General features: G+C 32.0%; 2 protein-coding genes across 2 annotated transcripts in view; one reads left to right on the top strand and one right to left on the bottom strand.

Annotated features, from left to right (window-relative positions):
• LOC108735991 (V-type proton ATPase 116 kDa subunit a) overlaps positions 1-5,118 on the top strand; it is a 55,316-nt gene extending 50,198 nt beyond the window's left edge. Inside the window, exons 6-13 of the mRNA XM_025976450.1 lie at positions 675-887; positions 1,167-1,457; positions 1,569-1,918; positions 1,975-2,102; positions 2,682-2,908; positions 3,639-3,897; positions 3,956-4,127; positions 4,598-5,118. Of these exons, the coding sequence (XP_025832235.1) occupies positions 675-887; positions 1,167-1,457; positions 1,569-1,918; positions 1,975-2,102; positions 2,682-2,908; positions 3,639-3,897; positions 3,956-4,127; positions 4,598-4,700 (1,743 nt within the window). The 3' untranslated portion in view covers positions 4,701-5,118. The remainder of the gene's footprint in view (positions 1-674; positions 888-1,166; positions 1,458-1,568; positions 1,919-1,974; positions 2,103-2,681; positions 2,909-3,638; positions 3,898-3,955; positions 4,128-4,597) is intronic.
• Positions 5,119-5,308: 190 nt separating this feature from the next.
• LOC108736011 (zinc finger protein 501) lies at positions 5,309-7,494 on the bottom strand. Its single transcript, XM_018468261.2, is given in 1 exon segment — positions 5,309-7,494. A coding segment is annotated over 1 exon segment (1,467 nt). The 5' UTR covers positions 6,919-7,494; the 3' UTR covers positions 5,309-5,451.
• Between the last annotated feature and the right edge of the window lie 3,295 nt (positions 7,495-10,789).

Consider the following 10,789-nt stretch of genomic DNA (forward strand, 5'->3'; position numbering starts at 1 on the left):
GGGATATTGTATATCTATATGCTAGTATTTACTAAAAAAAATGGTTTTTCTCTTTATAAACATTTTTACCAAATGCAATGAAATGTTCTATTGAAGCCTGACAAGATTTTCAAACTGAAAGTCTTTAAATAATCACAATATTCGAATTTTGGAATATCCACTGTCGTTTGCTGCCAGCTGGACCGGCAAGACCGCTCGGTCGACTAGCGTTGACGTCACTCGTAAGCACTATGGCCTACGAGGGGTAACGTGATAATACTTATTATGCCTTTATTGTTCTATTCTAACTGACTTAGCGGCATGACCTAGAGATCTAGACCATAGCTTTTAGCATTGCCTTAGTCCAAGTTTTTCTGTAGTTTCTTTGGGTCATTAAGACAATCACTGGGGCAGTAATATTCTAGAGATAATCTGTCATTTCGCTTTAAAAGCCCTTATCTCTCACCAACCACCTTCCCCCATTCCCACTATTTCATCTCCATCCTACTCTCCAGCTTTACTCTAGAGTGTAGGTTGAAGGGACTACGCCTACAAGGTTAGTGCTGGTGGGAATGAAAGACGCAAGTGTTTTTCTTAAGTGAAGAAAATTATCTGGTCGTTTTAATTGTAGTATGCCATTAAAATTTTCTTTACATTGGGCTTAGTGTTACTTATTTTTTATTTATTTATTCTAGGTTTTGGGTCAAACACAAGATCATAGACATCGCGTTCTAGTAGCTGCTGCGAAAAATATTAAAAACTGGTTTGTTAAGGTCCGAAAAATAAAGGCCATTTACCATACCCTTAATCTTTTTAATTTGGACGTAACTCAGAAATGTCTGATAGCTGAATGTTGGGTACCAGTTTTGGACTTGGAAAATATACAACTTGCTCTTCGACGGGGCACGGTACATATTTTATTTAAAATATCACACAATATTGAGAAGAGAGTAAAAGAATCGAAGCATTTTTTATTTTACTTTTTTAATGAGCTTTATTAACATCTTTTTTTGTTAACGTTTTGTATTTAATATTTAAATTTGTGGCGGAGGTCTAGCAATTTCTTAATATATTTTCAGTTGATACTTCAAAACAATAATGTTATTCATTTTAATATTTGGACAAAATAAAGTAGAAATTTATTTAAAAACGTTTATGCCAATTTCTAATGTTTAAATTTTCAACAGGAACGAAGTGGTAGTTCCGTTCCGCCAATATTAAATCGAATGGAGACATGTGAAAATCCACCGACATACAATCATACCAACAAATTCACGAGCGCTTTTCAGGCGCTTATCGATTCATATGGAATAGCTTCTTATAGAGAGATGAATCCAGCACCGTATACAATAATTACATTTCCTTTTCTTTTTGCGGTAATGTTTGGCGATTTGGGCCATGGTATGGTTATGGCATTGTTTGCAGCGTGGATGATTTTTAAAGAGAAGCCACTGGCAGCCAAAAAAACAGATAATGAGGTGAGCTTGTTTCGAAATATGCGACATTCACTATTTTAAATTCCTTTAAGAAAACATTTTGTGGACAATTTTAATTCTAATTGCGTCTTTATCATATATTTTTAATTCCAGATATGGAACATATTCTTTGGCGGTCGTTACGTTATATTCTTAATGGGAGTTTTCTCAATGTACACTGGCTTTATCTACAACGATATATTTTCTAAGTCTATAAACGTTTTCGGATCAAAATGGACCGTTAACAATATCTCTTTAGAAAAAATGAACAAGGAAAAAGTATTAATGCTCAGTCCTTCAACAAACGATTACGAGGGAGTTCCGTATGTCTTCGGAATGGATCCTGTTTGGCAGTTCGCTCAGAATAAAATTATATTCCATAATTCTTACAAAATGAAGATTTCCATAATTTTTGGTATAATTCATATGCTTTTTGGAGTGTCTTTAAGTTTACTGAATCATTTGTAAGTATTCATTTTTAGAGTTTATAATATCTTAATCTGATTTAACGTATTTTTAGATACTTTAATCACCGATTGGATATCATTTGCGAATTTATTCCGCGAATTATATTTATGAGTTTCATTTTTCTGTACATGGTGCTGTTAATGTTTATAAAATGGATTATGTATTTTCCTACTGATGAACGTAAGTAAATAGATATAAATAAATATAAGGCGTTTCATAAGAACATTGTCATAAAAGTGAAAATTGAAAAAGCAAAAGCATTTTTCTTTTTCAGTTATTTTTGATAATATCGAAAATTGTTACAAATTCGTTCATTTTGATCGAAAACTTTCTCTTTCTTGTGCAAGTACATATGTTTTATTTAACTTTATTAATGAACACACATGTGGTAACCCAAGCATCGGCCATAAGGAGATTCTTTTACATGTTATATTTTAATTGGATGTAGTGTTTGTAAAATTGATGACGATAATCATCATAGACGATAGGGCTTATTGTTTTCCACTTTTCCCAATTTTCTTCATATAAATTATTATTATTCATATTTGTATCGATAATTCTTTTTTGATGTTTTGCTACTCCCTTGTAATAGGGCTTATTATTAACGTTATACATGGTCGGTGCTTCCTTTACCTTATTTGCGTACTGTAATTGCTATTTTCTGACTATTTTCCTTTATCTCATGCTATAATCAATATTTTATATTAATTGTTCGAAGTGTTTCTATTAAAATAATAGCATATTTTCTTTTATGTTTAGTGGCATATATTAAATATAGTCCCCATTGTGCTCCATCGATACTCATCACTTTTATCAACATGATTCTCTTCAAGACAACAGTCGTGGATAAAGAATGCGATGCCCATATTTATGCTGGTCAGATGGCGCTGCAAAAGCTTTTAGTTGTTATTGCTGTTTTGTGCATACCATGGATGCTGTTCGCTAAGCCATTCTTCATACTTAGAGGTCAAAAGGAGAAAGCCTTAGTAAGAAATTTTTTTTTAATTTTTAGTTTTTGTTTACTAATAATCTACCCTACCGTTAGTGTTGAATGAGTATATTCAATAGAAAATTAAATACATCATCAGGATTAAAAAGAGCATTTCTTTTCGTTTAAAAATCGTTGCTGTTGAGAGCTATGTAGTGAGTTGAATTGGAATAAATGCATAGCCAATAGTGATTCTCTTAATTTTCTGTTAAATATACCTAATATGCAACTAAAAAGTTATATACACACAGACGTTTCATTGGTCGCTTCTGAAAACTAAATTCATTGTACTGATTATACGAACAAGGATCTGAATACTGTATAGAGTCGAAAACTCACCAACACGGCAATAGCGCATACCTACAATGATCTGTGAAGTATTTTGTGTACACTTTTAGGTGTTATAATCTTCTGTAAATATTGACGTGTTATACGTCGATCTTTCTTTAATAATTTTGACACTTGTTACGTTTTCTGGGCCGGTGACTTCAACGGAACGCTCTGATCTTCGGACGTCATTGACATTAAACTTACCACGTTCAATAAAACACATTTTCTGAGCTTTCAATTCTTCGAGGAGAAAAGCTTGTGGCCTAAAAACATCTTCCTTTACTATTCAGAAATTTTACGAAAATACAAGTATTCTTATGACTTGCGTTTTAGTAACGTACGCGAAAGCCCTGTGATAAATTTGTGAAATGAAACACCTAAAAATTTTTTCTTTTAAGGCTAGTCATCAACAGATGCCTTCGGCCGTCGAAAATGGAGATACAGAAGGCCCTCTTCAAAATAACAGCGTACACGTTAATGGTGGAGCGGTAAATAATAGATGTCCTGGTGGAGTTGAGGAAGGTGTTGGAGAACATGAAGAAGACGTTAGCGAGATGTTCATACATCAGGGGATACATACAATAGAATACGTATTAGGATCCGTATCGCATACAGCTTCATATTTGCGACTTTGGGCTCTATCTCTTGCCCATGCGCGTATGTTGCTTAACTGTAAATAATTAATTTTTTGTTCATAATTTTATTATATTAACAGAACTGGCCGATGTATTGTGGAAAATGGTATTGCGCAGAGGATTCGTAATTCAGGATTGGAAAGGTGGAATCGTATTATATGTTATTTTTATGTTTTGGGCTTGCCTAACTGTGTCAATTCTTGTATTAATGGAAGGGCTTTCGGCATTCCTACATACTCTACGTTTACACTGGTATGTTTTGAAAAAGTTGAAACTATTAAAGAAACATTTTTCAGTTGTTTTCATGTAATATATACACAACTTAATGTTTATTCAAGAAAAATGCGAATTATAAATAATCGTACAGCCTATCTTTCTTAGGAAGAGTGCAGTCCGTTAGTAAAATTTTTAGAATCGGTTCTGTAGTTCCAGGAATTCTATATACAGAGTTCGTTCACTTACAGAAAGGTATACAATGGCAGACCGATGTGTACAAACTGCCTTAATGGATGTTCTTGCTAGAAGTTATTTAAAACGCCAGAGATTTTATGTGCATCGCTCATGTTATAGCTTTCTCTAATTGAACGGACAATACCAATAAACAAACAAACAAACATTACCACTTTATAATATTAATGTTGCTTGCTAAAGAAAAATTGTATCTTCAATAAGTAACAATCAATAAGGGAATCCACTGTTTTAAAATTCAAAATGTTTTGTAGGGTGGAGTTTCAAAGCAAATTTTACAAAGGCGCTGGTTATGCCTTCCAACCGTTTTCGTTTGAAACCATTTTGGATTCAGCATCTCAGACCCCGGAAGAGTAGACAATTATTTAATCAATTAATTATTAATAATAATAATGTATAACACTTTCTGTACGTTCGCAAAATCATATTGTACTTAAAATGCTTTTAGCTAAACATTTACGTAATTTTTTTGTAATGGTTAATAATGATTAGCTTTAAAAATAGTAACAATGAATGGTAATCTCGCAATTAGGAACATAGCAGTTTAATAAAAAAATTATTTACCTACATAATTATTAAAAATGCAACATAAGATTATTAAAATATTAGTAAATTATTTATCTTGGTATGTTTTGAATTTCATTAAGTGTATTATGCGAATTTATTATTTTTTTATAGACTGTATCAATCTCTAATATATCATTCGATTAATGTTTGTGAATGTTCATGTATTCCAGTTCTACTATTAATAAAGTAAATGTTTTGGTGGAAAAAATTTTTTTAATTATTGGATGCCTCAAGTGTTTATATTTCTTAACTTACAAAAGTACTTATGAAATGCAAGAACAACGTAAACTAATGAGATAAAATGTGTGGGGATGGATATGGAAGTAGTAAAAAAATATATTCTAGTAATGGAATGCAATATATTGTAAACATTTTAAATCATTCAATATAGAGCCTTTGTAGTAACTTTTCTAACAGGACAATGCTAAAGAAATATCTATGAAAAGCCATTCAATTCAGATATAATTTAAAAATGTTTGGTAAATAACATATTTATTTGCAAAAAAATCACCTAAATCATACAAATTTCATTTCATTTACATTAATTCTTCCTTAATGTTAAACTGAAGGGCTCATCATTGTGTTCAACAGTTTTAGCAAAGGGTTCAACGGAATTTTCGATAATTTCTTCTTTCTCTTCTTTAAGTTCCTCTTTAGGTACAATAAGTTCCTTATATATAATAGGCTCATTAACAGTAATAAATGTTTCTTCTTCCTTAACTTTAATAACAGTTATTATGCTTAAGGGCTCAAGGGCATTATTGGAACTTTTGCTAGTTTCATTATTTACAGGAGTTTCATTAATTTGAGTAAACATTTCTTCTTTAACTATCAAGGCAGGTTCAATAGTTTCTTCTTTTAATGGCTTATCAATGTTAATGCATTTTGATTTTTCTATAGCAGAAAAATAGTCAGAACAACTGCAACTCCTGTAATCCTCCTTACAAACTACACATTTTAAATCGCAATGTATTTGCAAATGCAATTTCAGTTGAAATTTACAAAAGACCGTTTGGAAACATGTTTGACACTCAAACATAAAAGTATCTCTAACTAGAGGATTAGTCTTATTATCTCCAAGGTTTTTGGAGCAGACACATTCTTTTGTTGACCCAGTGCAAAGTGAACATCTCAAATTAGTATGTATCTTCATATGTTCATTCAGTGAAGACTTGAAGTTAGACTCTTTTTTGCATATGTTACATTTACAGAAAACTTTAAATTCTTTTTTAGGAGTAATGTGCTCTTTTAGATGCTGTTTTAATTGAGACTTGTACCTGAACTGATTGCTACATATATCACATTTCAAGGTCTTCTCATTCAAATGGGTTTTCATGTGAGCATTTAAATAATCTTTTCGTGTGAAGGTTTTTTTGCAGGTTTCGCATTTGAACGATTTCGCGCCAGAATGTGTTTTCATGTGAACACTTAAGTACTCTTTTCATGTGAAGCTTTTTTTGCAAACTTCACATCTGAATCGCTTCTCAACTGAATGAGTTTGCATGTGTTTATTCAAAGTGGTTTTAGAAGAGAAGCATTTTTCGCAGATACTACATTTGAACAGCTTCTCCCCAAAATGGGTATTTATGTGAACATTTAAATGATCCTTTCGTGTGAAGCTTTTTTTACAGGTTTCGCATTTGAAAGGCTTCTTGCCAAGATGAATTATCATATGAACATTTAAACTATCTTTTCGTGTGAAGCTTTTTTTGCAGGCTTTGCATTTGAATGGCCTTTCTCCTAAATGAATTTGCATGTGTTGATCCAAAGTACATTTCCGGACGAAACATCTATCGCAAACATTGCATTTGAACGGCTTCTCATTCAAATGAGTTTGCATGTGCTGCTTCAATGTATTCTTCCGAGCGAAGCATATTTCGCAGATACTGCATTTGAATGGCTTCTCGCCAAAATGAAGTTTCAGGTGATCATTTAAATGATTCTTTCGTGTAAAGCTTTTTCTACAAGCTTCACATTTGAAGCGCTTCTCAACCAAACAGGTTTGCATGTGTTCTTTCTATTTGTTCTTTTGAATAGTCTTTGGCAGACACCACATTAAAATGTTTTATTTTCATGAACAAAAATTTCTATGCATTCTTAAGTAGTAAAATAATAAGCTTACCCTTAAAACAGACATTTTCCTAAACCTACTACTAGTACAATATTGAAAATTTAATAGTTTCTTGTCTAGGTAAGAATATAATATATTAAAACATATATGTTGTTGTTTAACAATGTCATATTGTATACATATATATTTTTGAAATATTTTGCACTTAAAAGGCCGAAAATTAAGAGTAAATTTCAAATTGAACCTTATTGAAAAATTTTTCGAAAAAATTGGACATGATGTTCGTTTTGCCTTTCCACTAAAATATTTTTTAAGATTACATCGCTTGAAAAAAATCCTCTTGGGGATTGTAGACTTCACAACATTCTCAATGCTTCACAATATAACATCCACATACTAACCAATTTTCTATTCTTTGTGTATCTATTATCTTGTGTATCTATTATCTATGCTCGAAGTTGTTCTAGGTCATACTCAATACTTCATGTCATACCTAACCATACTCGTCATATTAAAAATCATATTAAATCATTATGAAAATCAATTAATTTACTATTCAAAAATTTATTTTTGTCAACTATCTCTTAACTTCATAATCGTAATTTTAAAATTTATTTGAAGCGTTTGAGAAAATTTCTCTGAAGTACGGTACTACGTGAGAGAGACAGATACTGTCCGAAACTTCGTTCCATTTCTTTCTTTTGTTGTACCACAATTCTGACCGCTAAGGCATGTCCATTAGTAAACGTCGATAGTCTAGATAAACTTTTAAATGATTTAATTCTAGATGTCACACCCATTACACCATACTGTGTTTCATCGACGTTTATTAATGGATATGCCTTAGCGGTCAGAATTGTGGTACAGCAAAAGAAAGAGATGGAACGAAGTTTCGGACAATATCCATCTCTCTTACGATAGTGCGTAAGATAGCACTAGTCCGAAACCATACGCCACCTCTCTCACTTTTCGAGACAAGAAATTATTACAACGACATACGGCTAAGGCACGTCCATTAATATATGTCTATGCTGTGTTTATGACTGTGAAGTACAATGGTGAAGTATTACCATACATTATCTATGATAAATAGTTTAAAATCATGTTTAGGTTAATGGTCAGTCCATAGATAGGTTAGTCATCATGATCTTCAAGGTTAGTATTTATCTATGGTCAGTATAATAATGATAATAATCACAGACTAATAATAATAATTATAATAATATGACAATAGATGCAATGATGGCAATGATGATTTTAAGGGAATGCAAGATTATTACAGCAAACAAAAGATTTCGTACATGTCGTTTTTTTTGTTATGGATCAGATTTAAAACCTCCATGGAAAATTTTATTTTTCGGTAATGATAGTTNCTAGGGTTTCTTATTATGTTAATATGATTAGTATTATGTGGATGATACATGATATATCCCTTATCTTTAATAAAAATATAAAAGGAGACTGCATTGTAGTAAATAAATAAACCAAATAACACAACACTTCGATAAAACGTGGACAAGTATTTCGGTCGCTTAGAATGCTAGTATTTTCAACGCCAGATTGTCGTACACTACTGGTTTACATACTTATACTATGTATTATGTAATAAATGAGCTTAAACTTATCTACAGTTAATCGCATAAATTGCACAGATTCAAAGTGGTCAATAAGATCAAAATGTAAACCAATGATTACGGGAAGATATTTTACTAATTTAGTGCTTTATGTAGAAAAAGTTGTGTTCAGTAGCTCCTATAAGCAAACCCCAATGTGTATCGCACTCAATATCCTTATGCTTCTGATTCACAATCATTACAATCTGCCTAAATGTTAATATCTACTACAGAACAACGCGGTCGTAAAATTTTTGCCATATTTGAGAATTGCTATATGAATATAATAATTGTATTTTTTTTGGCTTTCACTATTTAGTTGAATAATGTTAATCAAAAGTAGGTACGTATCGTATAAGTAGAGTCATTAATGTTGTTCAATATTTTTACCCTTCTTATTTTTTACTTGCTTTCACAATTTATCAATGTTTCAAGAAATTTTCTGTTATTACAACAAATAAAAATTGTTCGTAGTAAGAAATATCAAATATAAAAAAGATATTGACAATAAAACACAAATACATATATTGCGGGGGTGCCGGAGAAAGTATGAAATAAGGAATATATTTGTTTGTTTACATAATCCCCTAAGGTCAAATCTTTGTAATCTAAATTAGTAAGAGAATTAAGTGGTACTATTCCTTGCAATTTTATTTGTAATCCCGTGAATATTGAACATAAAATAAGTATTATATTGTGTAACAATGTATGGAGGGTAGAGGTGAGGAGTACTATTTCTATTGTGAAAAAGTGCCCGTGAAACTGCGTTAAGTTAGAGTGACGCCACAGTAGCAACAGGGTAAATTTCAAATAAAGCGCCAAAAGTTATTAGAATAGGATAGAAAAATAAACAAGGACAAAATTACTTTGAACTACGTAAATAGTTGAGTTTTGGTACACTGGACTGTTACTGACCACTCTAGTCACTAAAAATATTAAATTTTCTAACTCGGCAAACTTTAATCCCGCAACAACTGCTGCAATCATACCATAGACATATATTAATGGACGTGCCTTAGCCGTATGTCATTGTAATAATTTCTTGGCTCGAAAAGTGAGGAAGATGGCGTATGGTTTCGAACCAGTTTCGAACTAATGCTATTTCTTTCATGACACGCTTACGCACTAGCGTGAGAGAGGTGGATATTATCCGAAACTTCGTTCCATCTCTTTCTCGTGTTGTACCACAATTCTGACCGCTAAGGCATGTCCATTAGTAAACGTCGATGATTTATATTTATACCATACCTTTTGCTACTTGCAGTATACGCTGTAGGTACCTACAACAGCAGTTTTGTTATTTCCTCCCTGCGTAGTAGGGTTGAGCGTTATGTACCGTAAGTAGTTTCCGAAACTGCGTACTAGCTAAATAATCGTATAACCTGTTTCGACTGTGTACGACAAGCGGTTACGGTTATGGTTATTTTCGTTATCGGTTACTTTGAGTAAGCAGTTTAGTATCTTCGGTTTTAACGTTGTAAATAGCTTACTGTACGTTAAAGTTGGTACCCATGGGTAACAATAACGTGATGCCTGGTATTATACCTATTTTGTTATTCGAAGGACACGTATTTCTTTTGTCATATCTCCGTCTTCGTTCTTCGGAGTTATGATTTTGAGTAAATAATATTTGAACAGATCAAAATCATACATACAGAGAAAAACTATTTTAAAAGATTATTTATTGTGGCCTCATATATTTTTAGTCATGAAAGAAAGTCTATGAATTCCAGATCAGATCTTGAGAAGAACTTAGTAGCAAACAACTATTACAATATTTAAAATTTTTGTAATTGTGTAGCAAAGTTGTTGAAGCTTTCTAGGAGATAATTTTCCGAGGGTACGATGTTTATTTTTAACTTAGATTTATACAACAGTTACCAAATGCAAAAATATCTTTCTGTAAAAGTGTAAAATATCAAATCGTCGATGGTAAATACATGGGTTTGTTTGCTAAGTAATGCCATAAACCTACTTTCTAGGAATTGTGACCGTACCATCGTGAAATGACCTGTATTGTAAAGATACGACAGTGAGGAAAGATATAGGACAATTTAACAGTTTCCAAGTTACACTATAGTACAAATCTATAAATGTAACTAGTTACAAAAATACGTAGTTATGAAACAGGTTACGTTTTCTCAAGAAACTAGTTACGTTACGTTACGCCGAAAACATGTTACGACCCATCACTA

The sequence above is a fragment of the Agrilus planipennis genome, unplaced genomic scaffold (assembly GCF_000699045.2).
Source record: "Agrilus planipennis isolate EAB-ADULT unplaced genomic scaffold, Apla_2.0 scaffold75, whole genome shotgun sequence".
Taxonomy (NCBI): domain Eukaryota; kingdom Metazoa; phylum Arthropoda; class Insecta; order Coleoptera; family Buprestidae; genus Agrilus; species Agrilus planipennis.